Below are 20635 nucleotides of genomic sequence, written 5' to 3'. Positions count from 1 at the left end.
TGTTTAATATAATACGTTTTGGAATATGGTTATATTTTTCTATTGTATTTTATGCCATTGTTTCTATTATTGACAATTTTAAAAATGACGATGAATAGATTATTTATTGAAGCGTGACCGAATGTATATAAAGATTGAAAAAAAAATAAAAAAATAGTTATAATCAATGGAAACAAAAAACAAACCATTACAACAATTTCAAACGAGTTCAACAGTTGCAGTTGTTCGACCTTAAACCTGATCCTCCGATAGATAATGGTGGTACGCACGACTCGCATGGAAATCGTATTCGATATTTTGAAGTGCGTTAATAAAGAAAAAATATTAACAATATTAGCAATTTCAAGCGTGTTTATTATTATTCTAGTGGGAGGTTATTTATTTGGAGCGTTATTGGCTGCTTTGATATTACTCGTAACGATGGTGGGATTATATATTTGTAATAAAATAAAAACATTGTAAAGATTATATTATATATTATAATAAAATATTATTTTCTAATGTTATTAATTACGTAAGAAATTCCACCAAAGATAGCGCCACCCAAAACAGATTTGCCAATGATAGGTAAAAGAGGCACAAGACGACTAGCCACTGTCGCTAATAAGGGTAAAAATTTTCCACGTATACGTCTTCGTTTTCCAGCGCGTTTTAGAGGCGGTAAATAAACTCTTCCTTTTCCTCTTCTTTTTCCGGCTCCTTGCAAGGGTGGTAAATATACTCTTCCGCAACCTCTTTTTTTACCTTTTCCTTGCATAATTGTTTTTAAGGGTAGTAGGTATTTTCCTCTTCCTCTTTTTTTTCGCATTTTTTTGTGATGAAGGATAAGAAAAATGAAAAAAAAGTATAAATTTTTTATATACTTCTATTTAAATAGTTTATAAAGTTTTCTAGATGGGTTTTTTCACAATTATCATATGTTTAATTCTGTTAATTTATTGCGTGTAAAGTTAAAAGCATATTTTTGTCAAGAGGGTAATTGTTTTTGTATGTATCTAGCAGCTGTAAATGTTGCTATATCTTTTACCATTTCTCCTTCCATTCCAAAGCCTCTTCTTTTTTTATATTTTCCATGTAAAACTGCAGATAGTAAAGATGGAGCTAAAAATGCTGCTAATAAGGGTAGAAATTTACCACGCATGTGTTTTCTTAAATGTTTTCTTAAACGTTTTCTATCAGCGCCTTTTAACGGAGGTAAATAAACTCTTCCTCCTCCTCTTCCTCTTTTTCCATGCATTACGACGTTTTTGAGAATAGATAAAGGTTTTTATTTTGTAAAAAAAAGTTGAAGTTTTTTAACATATACAAATTTAGTTTTTTTGCAAATGTTTTTATATTAAAAAGGCGGATGGAAGAATTTTTACAAGTAAAAAAAACTTATAACTCCTCTTCCTCGAATTCTTTTTCGTCTTACACTTCTTCTTGTTTTACAAAAAGTCTTTTTTTATTTTACAAGCAGTACAACAAAATTTTTTAATCATTGCGTTGTTTTTGAAGATAATCTAAAGCGTGTCCTCCAACGTTTGATTTTCATAGTCGTTTAGCAAAATTTTTAACTTTTGTATAAAATTTTCCTTTTCCTCTATGATGTCGAGTTTGAAGAAGGTGTCCGCTTCTTCTTGTACGCCTGTGAGCCATTGAGACAAGAATAAAAATAACAAGATTTGGTTTTTTAAGATTTTTTTAGAAATAAATAGTCGTTTGCTTATAAAATAATTAATACAAATAGGGTTCGTTTAATAAAAGCAAAAATATTTTTTATAACAAATTAAGACGATTTAAATTTGGTCGGAATATAGTTGACTTCATATTCGTCTCCTACCCCGCTTTCAACAAGTGCAGCTGGATATTGCAAATACATAGTAAGTACACCTTTAAATTGATCTGTAAATTGTACATTGATTTGAAACGAATTATTTCCAGCAATAACAGCTGGAGGTTTATCGTTGATGAAATTGAAATCGCTAGTGGTGTCGATGACTAAAGGTTCTGTAGTGTTAGTAATACTAAATTATAAAGTAGGATGTTTCAAAAAACTGTCATCGTCACTATTATAACAATCTGCAAAATTGGTAATATTAAAAGAAGAGGGTATATTTCCTTTAGACCAAGAAGCATAACTTCTCCAAATTGCCCATTGATCATCTTGCTTTGTCAAATCGTATTCGGTAGTATCACCCGATGAATTAACAAATGTTCTTCTAAAATTATATAGAGTGACTTTTTTAATGATATTGCAAGCCTTTTCCACCGGCATCATACAACCTTTGCTTAAATGATCGCTTTCTTTTTTTGAATTGACGAAAAATAAAATGTTGTGGGGCACAAGATCTGCTGTTTTTATATTTCCTAAATTGACAGTGACTTCTGCAACATTTTCTACATTGGTTACAACTTGTTCGTAGTGGGCAAGACGTAGTAAAGTATACATTTCGTCTTTTTTACTGTTGATATATAAAGGTCTTTCTAACGGTAAGCTGGGTTTGAGTCTATAAGTATTGCAATAAATCATTGGGTTTTTAATAGCTACTCCCATATTTGCAAGCGTTGTTACTTGGGCGTCTTCTATAGGTCGTATCATTCTATTAGTTGATTCATATCATTTTCTATATGAAATTCTAATCTAAATTGTTTATTTTTTCCAAAATATTCTTTCATTTAAAAAACTTCACTCAAAAAATTTAAAGGCGCTCTAAATTTATAACCTTTATCTCCAGCCATCATAGGATTATATCTATTTGCAAGCGCTGTTTGATAAGAAGGTGTTGAAGACGAGTTGAGAGGACGAATAAGACCGTTAGGGTCAGCAGATTGCACTAGCGTTTTAGTATCAGCAAAAGTAACAGCGTTTGTGCCGTTTTCAGTGCTTTCTATTAAACCTAAATTAGGATTAATCATCGCTTCTCTAAAAGGTTCCATATAACTTTTTTTAATTAGTAAAGATCTCAAACGATCATAAGAGCGATTAACTATAGCATTGTTTGAGCAAATAGTATTGTTTTTTTGATAATTGCGATAAAATTTGATAGTTTTAAATAAAGCGTGAATAAAATTTGTGACTAGACAAAATTTTTGTAATAAAGCATCATCTGTTGTAGATGTAAATTTTGTTTACGTGCTTAAACTTTTATAAACAAATAAATCAAAATACCAATCTGGTGGATATGTCCATTCGTTAAGAATAGTGGTAAAAGTAATTAAATTAGCCATATCAGAAGTAAGATCATAAGAAAATTTCTGAGTATTAACACTAATGATTTCATCTTGTGATTGAGCTGATTGAAAACCAGGATATTTTTCATTTAAAATAGCTTTATATTCAGCACTAATATTACCACTTGTTGCTTCTTGTAATAAACGATTTTCGAGACCTGCTTGCGCTAAAACATCTTTAATAGTAACATGACCGTTTGTATTAGGTGTGTAGCGATTACCATCGTCTACTCTCATATATTTAGCTAATGAACCCATTTTTTTAAAAAAAGAAAAATTAATTTTTTTTCTATTTATTCATCTTCCGATTCTGAAGTGTTTTTTTTAAATGGTACTTTTTTGTTTTTAACGTCTTTTAAAGCTCAAGTGTAACCAAGTTCAATTAAACTTTTTTTATTCAATTTTTTTTTCTTTTTTTCGTTGTTATTCTGTATGAGCGGACTTGATAAAACAGCTCTTTGTTGAATAATACATTTTCTACATAAACCATTTATTTTGTCAACAGCATTTACTTCATGAAAGCCGTTTGAGCATATGTGTAAAGGTGTTGATTTATTTTTAGGTTTTTTTTCAACAATTTCTTCTTCTTAAGAACTTTCGCTTTCAGATTCTGAATATTTTTGTTTTTTAGGTTTGGGTTTGATTTGTACATTTTTTTAAATTTTTTTGGGCGGTTTTTCATCTTGTATTTCTTTTTTTTTATTTTTCATTTTTTTATTTCGTCCAATTCTGTTTTCATGTTTAACAAATCAGATTTAGGAGAATATTAAGTTAGTTGACTTTGTAATTGTTGCATATGATTTTTAATTTGATTAAATTGTTCTTTAGGATTTATTTTTGAATCTTCCATCATTTTTTCTTCTAAATTGACTCAAGTTTTATGATATCTTCCTTTGGCGCAAAAGAAACTCATTTTTGTATAAAAAATGGAGTTGGTTAAAAAAAATAACAACTTTTTTTTCTTTTTATATTTTCTTAATAATAAATAAAAAATAAAAGACATTGTTTTATACTAATCAAACTAGTTATTTGTAAAACGGAACAATTTGAATCTTTAACGTAGGATTAAAAAAAACGGTAGAGCTAAGATTACTAAAAGTGAGCCGTTCAGATTTTGAATTAAGAAACGACCATCTTGTTTGTTTCCAATCGTCTACGGTGGATAAGGTGGATAATTGTCCTTGAATGGAAGTGTTTCGATTTTTTGTAAAATCAATATTGGTGGTGATTTGTGTAGAATTGGTATAGTCTAACAAATTAAAAAAAGCATCAATTCCAGGAACATAAACTTTGTTCATGTATATTCCACAATTGACAGCTTGATCGCATTTATTAAAAACGTAAGCGTCTGTAGTTGTAGGAAAATTGGAAACATCGTTCTTAAAGTTACTTATTTGAGTGAGAGTGCATCTTAAAAAAGCTAATCTTTTTTTTTGAGTTTTAAAATCTTGTGACATGGTGTTGGTCATATTTTGATCGATTTGCATAATAAAAGGATTAATTTGTTAAGTTAAACTGTATTGATCTCTTTTTTAAAAGTAAAGTATAAGGTATAGGATTGTTTCCAACAGGTTGATACATTTTTAAAATGATATTTTTTAATGGTAAACTGTCTGTCCAAGTTTGTACAATAGTACCGTTGCTCTTTTTTTGATAAATAAATTGACCATTGAGCGGAGTACAATAAAATATTAATTCTGTTGGATTATTTCCTTGTAATATAGCTTTGACATTGTTTAACCATGTTTTATGACTCGGTGTAGTAGCTCTTTCTAAACTAGTTGTAGTGACAAGAGGTACTTTGATACTGTTTGAAAAAGTAGGTTTGATTTGTTCACAATATAACAAAATTTCAATAAATGTTTCTGTGTTGTATTTAGCAATTAAACTTAAATCTGCTGTCATTTTATTATAAATATCGCTAGGTAATTTGGAAGATAAAGTTTGAAAAGTAACAGTTGATCCAAATTGTTGGTGATATGGAGAAATTTCATTTGCTTTCATTTTAAAATAGGCGTTATAAGAATTATATGAACTAATAATAGCTTTACTTATTTGTAATGGTGATTTTAAACAAATATTATTTGTATTTTTTTCAAAAGAAGGCAAACACCAAAAAGTATAATTGTTTACAGAATTATCAGTAGGAATTTGAGTCGAAAAAAGGCATTGATTAAGTAATTTTTCAAAATTGTATACATAAGTACCATCATAAACAAATTCACTAAAAGTAAGATTGTTTAAATTTAAATTGAGTAAATTGTTTGGTAAATTGTAATTTATACTTTCGGTAAAAATATCCATCATTTTTAATTCTCGTTCGGGCCATATAATTTGTTCGACGTTAAAGAAAAGTATGGGTAAAGAAGAAATTGGCATGATTTTTAAAGTAAATCGATAATATTTTCTTTCGCTTGTTTTTTAAAAAAAAAATTTGATAGAAATTCACAAGAAATTCTGTAGTTTCTACTCCTTCAGATTTTCCGTTAATATACAAATATCATGTTGATATATTACCAATGGCTTTGATAATGTCCAAAAAAGTTGTCATTAACATAGACTCATCCGTTAACCCACCACCAGCTGCTACAACATTAACTTGTTGGTTCCAAATTTTCCATAAAGCGTTAATTCTAATTGGAATATTGTCGAGTTCCGTTTCTACATTAAACACGTTACCTTCAGATTTTATTTTGTTTGAGTTGCTTATTATTTTTAATAAAAAAAACGCAATTTGCCATGGTACAAAATGTTTCTTTTTAGCTGTTGTTACGTTTGTTGTACTAGGTAAAAGATTATTAATATAAACATCTAAATCGACGCTTAAAATATTATTGTCGCGAGTGTCTGGAACCATTAAACTTGTTGGTGAATTTTGAACAAGAGCTCCACCATATTTTGGTGTTACCATGATATGTATAAAAGGTCTAACAAAAGTTTCTTCTACATTGTTTAAAATGATATCTCTTTCGGGAGTAAGATTTGCTATGTGCCCTGGAGCAACTTCTGGATGTTTTACGCAAATTAAATAATTTTTGCTAGTTCGTGTTGATAATGAAAAATTATATAAATTATCATATCTTGATTTATAAGTAAGGTAGTCGTATTGTACTAATGAAGTAAAATCTTGCGCGACATATTGAGTCGCGCTTGATCGAATTGAAAAAAAACCAAAATTAGATAAACTTCTTTCGTATGATTTAGTTCCAATAGTAGATCTTATAGGATAAATATAGGAAGGATTGTTGATACTATCATTTGTTTTATTTTTAAAATACCATGCGAAATTATAACTAGGTACATTAAGGTAGGAATAATTTTGTATATATTGTTTAACGTTGTTGTTTGTATCGATAGTTAGTTTTGAAATGACAGTATTTTCGTTATTAGTTACATATCGAAGATGTGTATTAGGATCAAACAAATATTTTAAATTAAAATATTTTTGATTAATAATGCTGTTATTTTTGTTTTGATAATTTGAAAAAAAATCAGCGAAAGTAAGTCTTCTATTTAAAGTAGTATTAAAAAGTTCTAATCGCCTAACTAAGAAATCATCTTGATATGGACTTGGAGTCGACACTCCGAATAGTTTACCGTAACCCAAATTAAAATACATCAAACCTAAATGTTCGTTTAACATATTTTCGACTTGTAAAACGTCATAGTTTGGAAAAGTATCACCTGGTAAAACTGCATAATTTGCATACAAAACAATTTTTTTGGTTACAAGATAAAATGGAATTTTTCTATTTGGATTAGTAATCATGTCGTTTTGAATATCTATCATAATTTGTTTTATAGCTGGTTTGGTTTCCATTTTTAAACCGTAATTGTTTTCTAAAAACGATATATTTTCGTCTACTCTAGTTAAATTAGAAGGAACATCCATGCTTGCTAAATGTAAGATGGTATTATATTTAAATGAAGGTTTGTCGATATCGTTAGGAGTCAAGGGTAAAGTAAAATCGTTCAAAACATTATAATGTGTGCTCGCTTTATTTTTATTTTTAATTTCGCAAAATTATTACGTACTACAATCATATTTATTTTCATCTAAAACATGGTCAAACGTTAAATTGTTCATTTTTTCTTTTTTTCTTTTTTTCTTGCAGTCTTTTCTTCATAGGTTTTAAAAAAGTATTATCATATTCACTAAAGTTTTTATAATAAATGTCTTTATCTTTTTCGTTAACAGGTAATAAATCTTCTCGTTTTAATTTAAATGTTGTATTTAAATCGCCTACTACTCCCACTTTATAAATATAAACGGGTAAATAACCTTCTACTGAAGGGTTGAAGCGCTTAGCGGCTTTGATAATAATTACTTTTTTGCTAGTGTCCAATAGGGTTAATCACAAGTAGTCGATTTGCTAAAGGTGTCTTTGGTATGTATTTTATGTTTTTTCAAATTACATTCTGTGCCAACGGATAGAGGTTTGTATATTTTTAAGTTTTTGTTTTTGTATTCATTTTCTACTCGATGTAACACGTTGGAAGAGAAATGAAGATCTTGTCTTTTGCCATCGCAGTAATGATCGACTAAACGAAGAGCCTTACTTTTGGCGTCGTCACCATCCAAATCTTCAGGAGCAATTCCACTCTTTACTCTTTCTTATTCGTTTAATTTTTGTTCAATGTCTTCGAAATAAAAACTCCAATTGTTTTTTTCCAGTTCGCCTTGTTTTCTTAATTTTTGATAAAGTTGTTTTAAACGTCCTATTGTCGATTCAGCCAAGTAAGCTTTTCCATAATTTTTAGAACTAAAATGATAAATGTTTTGTTCGTAACACCATTCTTCCATTTTGTTATTAAAAAATTCACCACCTTAATCTGTTTGTAGGTAGATAAAGGTTTTATCGTCTCTTTTAATATCTTCAAAAATATGTTTAAAACTGCTAAGCACTTTATTTGCAGTTTTTTTACTGGTCACTCTCAAATAAACGTTTTTTGACACACCATCTACGAAAACTAAACAAAATTCAAGACGATGAGGAACAAAATTTGAATTAAAACTGTTCATGTCAGCCAAATCAGCTTGAAAATATTGATGAAGACGATCGTACGAAAATTGATGAGTTTCGTAAACATAAGGTTTTCTAGGTGCTTGTTTTTTAACATTGACATTGGTTGTTTTTTTTATAAAGTTAGGCGGCGTGCGACCAAGCTGTTATTAAACCGTTCCATTTAGCATAGTTGGATCTTTCTAAAAGCGTTCTTATTTGTTCATAAAATTTTAAATCGGTTGGATTTTTTTTTAAAGTGTCAAATTGAAGCAAAACTTTTTTAATTTTAGGTACGTCTGTCAAAGCAAATAAACAACTTGATAATTTGGTCAATTGATTTTCTACAAGGTTATCAATAGCAGCTTTCAAGTCGTTGTTCATTTTTTAAAATATTTTTTTTATTAGATTGGTTTTCGTTCTTCTGCTCTTTTTCTCATTGATCTCGTTTCTATTGGTTTTCTTTTTAATCCAACTCGTTCTTTTGTAGTTATGGTAGTTTCACTATCGTCAGTTGAAGCACTAGGTCCTATTGGTTCAGAAGTGGTAGTTGTTTCAGGTTGAGCAGTAGCACCTAATGATTCGGGAGAAGTTTTAGGTTATTCAGTAGGTTCAGCTTTAGTTGTTGCAATAGATTCTTCTTTTTTAGTTTCTATCGTTGGTAAATAGGGATCAGACGCTCGTGTTCGTGGTTCTTTTTTCAAAACATTTTTTATAAGATATTAAAAATGAATTTAAACGAGCAAGTTGAGAATTATACAACAAAGCCATTATCATCAACATTTCGAATATCCTTTTTTTTGATTGTATTTTCTGTGTTATAAAATTGATTTGAATTTAATACGTTCCAATAAACCCAGCATTCCTCCTTTAGCACAAGTTTGCTGTACATCTTCTTTTAAAATGACTACACTGCAACATCTCTAAAAGGTAACGAAGGTATATGATTGAAAAAAGTTTTAAATGTTAAATAGAGCATATTTTTACCGATAGCTCTATTGGCTACCGCGTTCTCATCATAATTATTTATCATTCAATCATAAATATCTTTATTAGATAGTAAATAGCTGTTTTGAATATATTTTCTTAAAATCTCAAATTTATCACATCGAAACATTTTACCATATTGTGTACATCTTTGATTAATAATATCTTTTGTTTCTAATAATATTTCGAAAGCTCTTGTTCCAGCAAAGTTTTATCGCTAATAGTTTCGCTTTCTATAAAACCAGATGTCATAACAGTGTAAGGATCACGAAATAAAGCACCAACATAAACGCTTTCGGATGTTAATTTAGTTTCATTTCGGAAGGGCATATTGTATTTTTTAATAAAACTCCACAATTTGGCAAAAGTAAGTTGTCTTATTTGATAATAATTGGCTGCTCTTCTCATGTTACCTACAGAATGAGAAGTGGTAATTAAAGTTAAAAATTCGTTTGCGTAAAATGAATATTGTTTTGGATCGTTTATTTTTTCAAAAGCAGTGTTTGTAACATTGGTAATAATACTCGCTATGGATTCTTCTACATCTGCAACATTAGCTTGATAAAAAATATAAATTTTTAAATTGTTTAAAGTTGCACTTTCGTTTCTCGGTTTATAAACGCGTAAAGAAATTTGATGAGATCCAAATCGATAATTGACTTGATTTTTACAAATATCAACAAGCTTTCTAGGCAAGTCGGGAATTTGTTTTACAGATTCGTTTTTATAAAGCTCTTGTACAATTTCGTTTGTTTTGGGTGTTTTGTGAAAAATTAAAAATTTACTAAGACGTGTCAAAGTATAAATTTTTTTATGAGTTGATGGCATAGTATTTAAAGTAGTAGATTGTGGTAGAGTGTTTAATGTAGATTGAATAGAGGTGGGAGGTGTAGTAGTAAGAGTGTTGCCTTGATTAGGAAATTTTCTTAAATTTCTCATTGTTCTTAAAGATTCGCTTATATTTCTTTGATCAATTTGATCGTTAAATTCGCTTTGTTTATTCAAATTTGAAATGGCTTCAAAAGCATAAGCATCTCCTCCCACATTAAGTAAAGTTTTCCATTTTTCTTGATCACTTATTAAACTTGTAGCCAAATCACTGTTAAGCATGGTATCTAGAGGTAGTAAACTATTTAAATTTTGTTGAAAACTAACTTCACCAGCAATTTGATTTTCAAGATTGATAGGATCTGCGTATTAAGAGAATAAGGTAAATCATATCTTTCGATAAGTTGAGACAAATCTGTTCTATTTATTTGTTCACATTCTAAGTTTACTTCTGTATTTTCTTGTTTATCCATTTGCAATAATTTTTTATTAAAAACATCCACGTTATACGCATTTTTGGCTAAAATTTTACATAAAGTTTATAAAGGAGAGTCGTTATAAGGTTTATATCTATTCATGTTTCATAAAAGTACAAATTATTTTGAAAAAAGAGTTCTTTTTGACAATAATCAACGTCAAACTGTTGTCCTACTAAATCGATTACAGTTTTTGTAGGTTGTATAGTGTCGAATGAAATTAATTCATTAGCATAATAATTTATAATTTCGTGATAAAGTTTAAAACGAGTAGAGTTGAAATATTATTTTAAAAGTCTGATATTGCTTGATTTTCATCTTTCATTTTTTTTTTTTCATGATGACTTTTCCGTTTTCATTAAATTTTGGATATGGATATAAATACTCTTTAACAAAAAGTTTAATTTCTATACAAACGTATTCTTGAAAAGCGTTCTTTATTTGTTGTCTTTCTTAATCTGATAAAATATCACATTTTAACATTTTTACAGCGTTAAAACGTGTCAAAATTTCTTTCATCCATATTTTAATTTCGTTTTCGTCTATATCTTTTCTTCTATTCATTTTGGGAATAAAAATTTGTCCTCGAACAGCAAACTTTTGTCTCATGGCTTGACGTTTACTCGTTTTGTTGACATTATTGCATAAATCGTAATCGTTTTGTAAAATTCGTAAAAATTCTTCACTTTCCCAATCATTCAGAATCAGAACTGGCTCCACTGTTTGAAGATTCGTCTGAAGATTTACACAATCCATATCGTTTTTGTCTTTTTTATCGTTGTTCCAACATTGAGTAGCTTTAGAAGGAATCGAATGAAAGACGGTAATGGTGCCTACTCCGTGATGAGAACCGCTAGAACAAGCACTAGTATATTGTTGACTTTTTAAACAAAAAGCACTAATATCATCAAATAAAAGTATTTTTTTAATAACCGATGATCGCGGTTTTGAATACCGTATTTATCTTTTGAAAAACTAATAGCTCTCTGTATTACCGAATCTAAATTTTCAGGACTGTTTACTGTTATAATATCATATGCTTCAAAATTCTTTTTTAAAGAATTAATAATATTTTGCTATGTTTTATGTTGAGATTCACTAGGTTCTCTCATTTGTATCACAAATAACATTTCAGCATCAAGAAATTTTCCACAATTCAATAATTTTCTCGCCATGGTTGATTTTCGACTGTTTGTAGGTCCTGTAATAATTGTATTTTTGGGATATACATCTTAAGCGGGTTTAAAAAAAATAAATTCTACTTGTGAATTAGTTTCTTCGTCTTTAAGTTCAGTTTCTTTTGATGTTCCTTTTAAAAAAAAATCATGAAAACCTTTTTAGTTTAATATTTCCGTTTAAGATCTATCATCTTTTTTTTCTAAAGGTTTCTCTATAGGTTTTTCTAAAGATTCTATTTTTTGTTGAATAGGTTTTTCTTTTTTATCTTCCATTTTTTTATTAACTAAAAAAACAACAAAATTTTTTAAATTTATATTACTTTTTTTACAAAAAATTTACAAAAAACGGTCTAAAATAATTTTTTAAATGTCAATTCTTGGTATGTTATCCATTGCGTAAAGTAATTGTTATATTATGTACCATTGCGATTCCATATTTTTTAAATTTGAAAACCTTTTTCTCTAATATATCTGTAATTGCAATCTATAAGATTGAGTTCGCATACGTTTACTTTTAAATATCTTCCACAAGTTTTCCAATCTCGACTCAATCGTCTTGCAATTTCTGATAATAATATATTGTCAATCGTTTTTTTCTTTATCTAAACAAGTACAATTATAATGTATTCTATTGCAATTTTCACAATGTATACAATCCTCTTTATAACATCCTACATGACACGCAAAACGTAAATAATCAATCAAACATTCAGTACAAATATTTAAAAATTCTTCAGGAATTAAATCTCGTCCGTTGAGTGTAATAAAAATCAAACGTGAAGTATAAAAATCTTTATTTTTTAAATAACGAACTTCGTTTTATGTATTTTCTACATAATACAAATTTTTAAAAACCAACTTCTTTTAATAAGTTTTCAAGTTGTTGTGTTGTTAATTTTTGATCAAAAAAATGAAACTCCATTTTTTTATTTATAAAAGAATTTTACAAATTTTTACTCTTTTTAATATCATATAATAAAGGTATCAAAACTTTTCGATTAAACATGTCCATTGTTTGATAACGTTCTGATTGTTTTATAATATTGTTTTCAATTTCAAGTAAATTTTGAATGTGTTCATCACTACAAAGTTTTTCTATATCCAGTAAAACTTTTAAATTGGCTTCTCGTATAGGTTCCAATAGATAATGATCTCGAATTTCAGTCATGACTCCGTCACCAAAAACATAATTTTTTTGCGTAAATCTTTTTAAAAAATTAATAACGTGTGTTTGTATTTTAACTTGTTTGTAATTGACACTTATTCTATTTTGTTGGATAGGTTGATTTTCTTTTACCACTACAAAAAGAAGTTGTCTACTCAATCTTTTTGCGGCAAAGGTATCAGAACGATAACATAATTTGCAAATAAGAGTTTAGATTTAGGTACTCCTATAGCTCTATTTTTGTTAAAGCTTTCTTTTTCTTCGTCTCCGTTGACGCAGTGAACGCTATAACATTTAGGCCCCATAGCAAAAACTTGAGCAATGTAATAAGGAGGAGGTATTCCGTTTTGAAAATGATCCGTTTCTTTAGCGTAAAGAGTGGAATAAAAAGGGTGAGTTTTTTTAAATTTGGAATAATCCATCCAACGATCTCCACATTTTGAAAAATAAATTCATTCTTATACTTTTTCGCAAAACGTTGAAAAAAGCATATTGTTTTTCTTTTGCGTAATGAAAAAACAACCAGAATCAGTATCTGTTACTACCAAATGTTTTTCAGCTCCATGATTTCTTAATATTTGTCCCAATTCCCAACTAAAACGTCCTACGTTGAGTGTTGCATAAGATAAAATTTGTGAAGCTACAATACAAAAAGATTTATTATTGAGTTTGCATTTTTCGCTGGTTGTTACAATGAGCATTTTTATGATCTTTTATTTTTAAGAGTTCAAAAACGTCTTTTATTTTATGATGATTGTTTTCATCATGTAATAAAATACTTTTTGTTTTCACATCGATAATCAAAATGAGAAGAATTTCTTTAAAATAATCGTCGTAATTAAAATCAGTAGTGTCGTAATAATCTAAACATACTTTTTTTTCAAAAGTATCCAATCTATATCTTCCTGGTTCAACACCAAAAAACACTGATTCGTTATATAATAAATTTTGAAAATGAAAAGGAAGTAACAACTTAATATTTTCATCTGTTTGACATTCTTGAATTAAAACATGACGAATGTTTTGAAAATTTTCAATAATGTTTTGAAAAGCTTTTTCTTTATGATTCATAAAAACAGTATTTAGTTTTTGTGCAATTTGTTGACTTAATGTTCCGTAATATCCGTTAATTTGTAATTTGCAAGAAGCATTGACGACTTTGTCTCCTTTCTTAATAGCTTCTTTTCTTTTTTTCATATTTCTTTTTACCATTTTTTGAGCTAGCGGATAACGCCATAAAGGAAGTACTTTAAAAATTTTTTCAATAACGCAACCACAACACGTAGTCAACCATATTAAAGTAACTAAAAATTCGCAAGTTTCATGTGAACTTAATTTCATGACTAATTTAATGGTTTTGTCTTTTTCTACATTATATTTTCCATTATTTTTGAGATAACGATTAGATACAATTTCAGCTGGAGAATAATCCTGTAATGATATAATTTCTTTTTCTACCATAGGTGAAAAACCTGCTACTTGATCTTGATATTCTGGTTTTATGGTAATTTGACAATGGACTAAAGCACTAGATGAAAATCCGTTTAAATTAACATGACGATATTTTCGAATCACATCGTTTGAAGTAGTACATTTCAAATCCAAAGAATATTTCATGTGAAAAGGTAAAGGTTTTTATTGTGCGCCACCGTATTGACCATTTTCGTCCATAAAAATTAAACAACCTCTTAATAAGTTATTGTTTAATTTAAGTTCTTTTATTTTAGGTTGAAAGTAATCTGTATCAATGGCGAGTTTTTGTGTAATGTTAGTTACATACCTCCCCAAATACTTTTTTCAATCATTTTTTGATGTTCGTTAGTCGGAGGAAACAGAGCCGGAATTAAACTGATTGTAGAATTTAATTTGCTTGTTTAACTAAAAATGCTAACATTATTAAGAATATAAAATTTTGTAAATTCAAATGTTCTTTCATCAAAGTCAATCATAACAGAACCCAATACTACTGTGTCGAGTATAGTATATATATGTAATAACATATTTAAAGTTTTTAAATTTAAAAACTTCTATTATTATTGGAAACTTTCATAAGCCTCTTTGATTTTTTTAATTTCTTCTAAATTTTTAGATTTCATCAAATCATTTTAAGCAAATAATTCAATAGGTGGTATTGTTTTATATTCAATGTTTAATAGTTCATCAGTTATTTGTGAGTAAGGAAATAATGTTATTTTAACAAAACAGTTTTTAATCTCTATATTGTCAGTTAAATGATTAATTTCAGGATGAAAAGGTTGTAAATAATACAACATGGTGTTGATAATTTTATTTTGAGCTTTTTGAGATAACATACTGTGGCTTGTTCTAAGTAACAATTTAAAATTTTCAAACTATCCACAATTTTAATATGTTTACCAATACAGATAATATTTACTTTGCTCACATTTTTAGATATAACAAAAACATCTTCCATGCTGCTATATTTTATAAAAGCGTTAAAAGGTTTTGTTTTAGATTCAGCAAAATGACCGTATAAAGAAATATCCAAATTTTTTTTAAACCTTCTACAATCAAAATACGGTTATCAAAGGAAGCGTTATGAGCAAAAATAGGACAAGATAAATGTTGACTATATCTGCCTAAATTTTTGTTACAATAATCGTGAGTTAATCCATAACCTTGTCCTGAAAAATGATCGTGATCAATACTAGATAATCTTCAAAAGCGTTGAGAAAAAATTGCATTTATTTAAAACTTTTTCGCCATTTTTTCCATCTTGAATTAAATCGGATAAACTAAATTTTTTTTCAAATTGTTTATTAAAAGAAACCAACATGCAATGATACCATAATTCGTAGACGGGTTGCTTCAACTTTCTCATGAGAAACAAAAAATATAGATTATCTGTAATATGACCGCCTACTTCGTTGATACATTTGCGAAAAATTTTGATTAAAAAGTAGGGATCATCTAACAAGTCCATATACTCTTGATCAAAGTAGTTTTTGAGTTGATGATCGGTCATGATAAGGGTTGTTTCATATAATCAACAAGTTCTCCACTAGTTATTCTCACATAATCACTTAACAAATCGTTAGTGGCAGGTAGGTATTCAAATTTTTCCCACCATCTACAACAAATGTAAAACAAACTTGATACTTGAAATAAATCTTGTTTTATTTTTTCCGCATCGTTATTGATTATATAATTTTAATCATTCAAAAGTAACATGAACAATTCTAAACGTCCTACTCTTTAAAACATGAGGTTAATAACTTGGATTCGTTTGTCGTTGTAAATACGATATTCGTTATGATTTAATCTTTCTATTTCTTGAGGAGTCATGTGAGAAAATTTATTTTTATAAATATCAGATTGACGTATTTCTTCTACAGGGTATCTACAAATAGAACATAAAGGATTTTCTTCTTGCCATATTAAATTTCTTCTTCAGATGATATATTTAAATTTTAAAAACGTGGTAAACATATTTCATAAGTACATCGAACCAAAGTATCTGCTAAAGCTTAAACTCGTAATTAAATCATAAACTCGAAATTCCATTTTTAAATTTTCATTATTTTCACGAGTTGAATTTAACTTTTCCCACAATATACGTCTGTGTGTTTTGTGAAGTAAAGAAACTCCTGGTTGAAAATAGGGACGTAGACACATTAAAGGATTTCTTTCTAAACTTTTAATAATATTTTCATAATAAAAAATTCATTGAGCGATCATGTGTCCTTGTTTATCCAAACCAAAACATTCTCTTGCCAATCTTTCATGAATACATTGAATGACGATGGAATGACAATGATGACTCAACTCAGATAAAGGTTTAACTTTGGAAGTGGCATTTTCTTCAGACTTTGTAATATTTGTTTCACAATTAAACGTCATTAAAAAAGGAAATAAGTTTTTACTTGTACACATGAATGAATTTTGCGGACGATAGTGACTAATGCAATCGCCGTATGTAAATTTGTCTTGTTTATAATAACCTTCACATTCGTGTGTCTCTGTAGTAAATTTTTGTCCACATTCTGAACATTGTAAAAGAACACGTGACTTGTTAGCAGAAAAATGTACAATAGAAAATTTTTCATTCAACATACTAATAGCATAAAAAGAATTGTTTTTTTGAAAAATACAATTTTTTATAGTGTTTTTTGTTTTTTTCCGTTGATTGGCTTTATTTCTTTCCTCATTGTTAATAAAAACTCTTTGAGAATCTTGATCGTCTTTGGTAATGTTTGCACTTTCGTATACCACTTTTAATAATTCTGTAAGATTACTTTTATATTGTGATTTTAATTTAAAATGCAACATATGAATTTTGGTATTACTTTTGTTAACGGCAAAAATTTTCATGTTAATACGATCAAAAGTATTTTCATAAGCAAAAGAGTGACACAAATCAATCAAAGTTTGAAATGACAAATTTTTAGATTTTTCTTTTAAATTTTGTAAAACGTTTTTCCAAGCCAAAATATTTTGTTCCTCTTGATCTTCAAATAGGAGTTGTAAGATATTTTCTCCTGAATATATATCGCTTGCATTTTTTCCCAAATCTTTTTTATTCTATTCTTTAGTTGTGCACACATTCCATTGGCGAATTAACAAAGAGATTAGAAAAGCAGATTAAAAAAAACATAAACCTGGTTCAAACAAAATACTATAATCTAAAAACATTTTTCTTTTTTGTTCATAAGAGAGTTTTGTATAAGATTGACCTTTTAACGAATTTTGCCGTTGTGTTGTGGGATGAGGTCTGTACCATTCACCAAACCATTCGTTCGCATCAATTTCTTTGCTCCTCTTTTGTTGGTTTTTAAATGAAATTAATTTTTTGTTTTTTTGTAATATGTTTTGTTGTGTTTTTTTTTTGTTTCTTGTTTTCTTTGCTTTTTTTTTTTTAGCCAAAAGTATTTTTTTCTTTTTTTTGTAATATATTTTGTTGTATTTTTTCTTTTTATGACTTTGTTCATCTATCGTAAGCATTTTTCTTTTAAAACCTGACAATTCAAAATCTTGTAATTTTATCATTGACCTTTCTGTTAAATTGAATAGAGTTTTAATTTTAATAGTACATAATCGTATCAATTTCCATCCACTATTGTTTTCTAAAATATTAAAAACAGCACAAACATTGGCATCTTGAATAAAACGCAAATTAGTCGGTCCTTCTAAAGAGTTTATAAAATAAACAGGTGAATTGTAACAATATTTCATTATTTTACAATAACCGTCTTCAATAGATTTGGTACACAAAGTAACAATATTATATCCGATTAAAAAGTTTTGAAACAAATCAGCAAAATGAATACTGTTTTTCATTTGAATTTCTAAATCCTTCCATTGTTTTTTGTTCTACATCATAAACAATTTTATCTGGACTTTGAGTTTCAGAATAAAGTTGTGATTCTTCCACAATATCTTCATCTTTATCATCATCTTTGATAAAAAAAAATGTTTAGTGTATAAAGTGTTATTACTTAATTTACTTTCCTCAGTTTGATATTGAAATTTCATTTTTATATCTAAAAAAAATTTTACATGATTTTTTTATAAAATTCCAAAACATCCGAATCAACAGTTATACTTTCAAATAATTTTTGTAATTCTAATTTATTATTAACAATTATAAAAATATCATTAATATTACAAACTCGCGATAAAGAAACATAATAAAGACTATTATTAAAAGCCTTTGAATTAAAATTAACATATGCTTTATTTATTGTACATCCTTGCGCTTTATGAACAGTAAAAGAAAAAGCCAATTTTAAAGGTAAACCCAATCTTGAGCCTACAACAGCATGAGAACAATCTAAAATTTCTTCTTTAACACATTCAATTTTGACTTCTTTTCCATTCATATTGACCCAAACAGCATTATCTTCTATTAAAATCACTGTACCAACAGTGCCATTGCACAACCCTTCTTCAACACTGATATTTCTTACAAGCATAACAATAACACCAATTTTAAGATAAACAGCTGCTGGAATTTGAAACGAACATTGTATGTTTGAATTTTTAATAACATCTTTTGCATAAAACCAATAACCTTCGTGTTTTATATTCTTCATTTTATTATTATTTTTATAAACATCAACTTTCATATTTCTAAAAAATAAACTTGTATATATATTATTCAAATTTTCATCTTTTTCAAAACAACGTGTCATAAAATAATCAATAGTTTGATCTGAAACTTGACCAAAACGTATTTCGTTTAAAGCTCCAAAAAATTGTGCATCTTTTCTTTTGTCTAAAGCATTGAGTTAAAACGAAAACTTCCGTCGTGTATTGTTGCCATATTTTAGATTTAAAAACAAATTCTCTTTTAATAGGTGGTAATTGAAAAAAATCACCGCAAGCAAAAACTTGTATACCACCAAATAATTCATCATAACATTGTTTAATTTCACAAGCTATTAAATGTAATAAATCAAACGTTTGAGCATTAATCATTGAAATTTCATCAATAATTAAAACATCAGTTTCCAACCACGTTTTTTTAATGTCCGGATGCATATGAAGTTTATAATAATCTAAACTTTTAACACCTGTTTCTATACCAGCAAAAGCATGTATAGTGACACCATTTAATAAATGATTGCTTTTCCTGTACTCGCTGTAATATTATTGTTTTATAAATTTGTATACTTTGAGCAATTTCTTTCACAATATAACTTTTTTCACAACCTGCACCTCCAGTATTAAAAAAAATTGATTTCATTATCAAGCCATTGAAGTCCTTTTTGTTGTTGTAAAGATAACATTTTTTTATTATTTTGCTGAAAAAAATATAAAAAATTTATTTTGAATAAAAAAACATTACAGCATATTTTACAAAAAGCATCATATATATAATGTTCTTTTCAATGACTTTTTCCAGTTTGGTTGAAAAATTGTCTTGTTCATTAAAAATCGTCAAAAACTTTACAACCATCATTTCATCTTCATATAAAAGGTTTTTTCGTTCACTTAATAACTTGAGTTTTTTTTTATCATCATTTTCTTTTATTTTATTCATCTAAAAAAACTTTACATATAATACACTTGATCAAAACATTTTTCACAATATATAAATGAACAACTTCGCTTCCAAATTTCAGAATATTTAAATTCATTGCAATCTTCACATTCGTTTAAATAATGTTTACAATTTTCAATTTCTAGACATTTTTCTTTCACATGATTTAATAAATCTTCTTTAGATATGTTTTTATGAAAATAATAAAACTTTCAAAATACAAATATAAATAAACATGATAATGTATTTTAATATATTGAATCACCATAAAAATCAGTATAAAAGGTATTCTTTTAACTTCTTCATGAAAAAAACCATCCCAGTCATATTTCAAAAAAGTTAATCTTCAAGATTGACATAAAGTTTGTCTTAAAATAAATGCGTGCTGTCTAATTTCTTCCAAAGTCGCTGGATATTTTTGATTGAATTTGTTTATGCTTTCAATTAAAAAATCCAAATCACTTTCTGTTAGTTCCATTTTTTTTATTATGTAATCTAAAAAAAACAAATTTTATTATAAAAAAATTTTTTATTCTGTATATAATGGATTATTACATCTCCATTTAAAATCATTATATTCTGAACACATAATCTCATTTAAGTTCTTTTTACACTTGTAACACAAATTGTTCTTTTGACATAAACATGATGACAAGCTAAGAATTTCGCTTTCATAATAACAATACGTATTTTTTAATAAAACATCTGATAATCCATTCTTTTTTGTTACCAACATTATATTATTTTCCATTTTTTTATGTAAACTAAAAAAATAATTTATT

The 20635-nt window shown here is 27.6% G+C and overlaps 1 protein-coding gene across 1 annotated transcript; it reads right to left on the bottom strand.

Annotated features, from left to right (window-relative positions):
* Positions 1 to 18122: 18122 nt before the first annotated feature.
* LOC136079923 (ATP-dependent DNA helicase PIF1-like) lies at positions 18123 to 20180 on the bottom strand. Its single transcript, XM_065796596.1, has 7 exons — positions 20169 to 20180; positions 19759 to 19853; positions 19484 to 19614; positions 19189 to 19389; positions 18414 to 19085; positions 18316 to 18351; positions 18123 to 18265 (listed from the first exon to the last, which is right to left on the bottom strand). Exons 1-7 carry the CDS (start codon positions 20178 to 20180, stop codon positions 18123 to 18125), a joined length of 1290 nt encoding a protein of 429 aa, XP_065652668.1.
* Between the last annotated feature and the right edge of the window lie 455 nt (positions 20181 to 20635).

Source organism: Hydra vulgaris, chromosome 05 (genome assembly GCF_038396675.1).
Source record: "Hydra vulgaris chromosome 05, alternate assembly HydraT2T_AEP".
NCBI classification, from domain to species: Eukaryota; Metazoa; Cnidaria; class Hydrozoa; order Anthoathecata; family Hydridae; genus Hydra; species Hydra vulgaris.
Note: the sequence above shows the minus strand (reverse complement) of the source record. Positions and strands in the feature narration are given on the sequence as shown.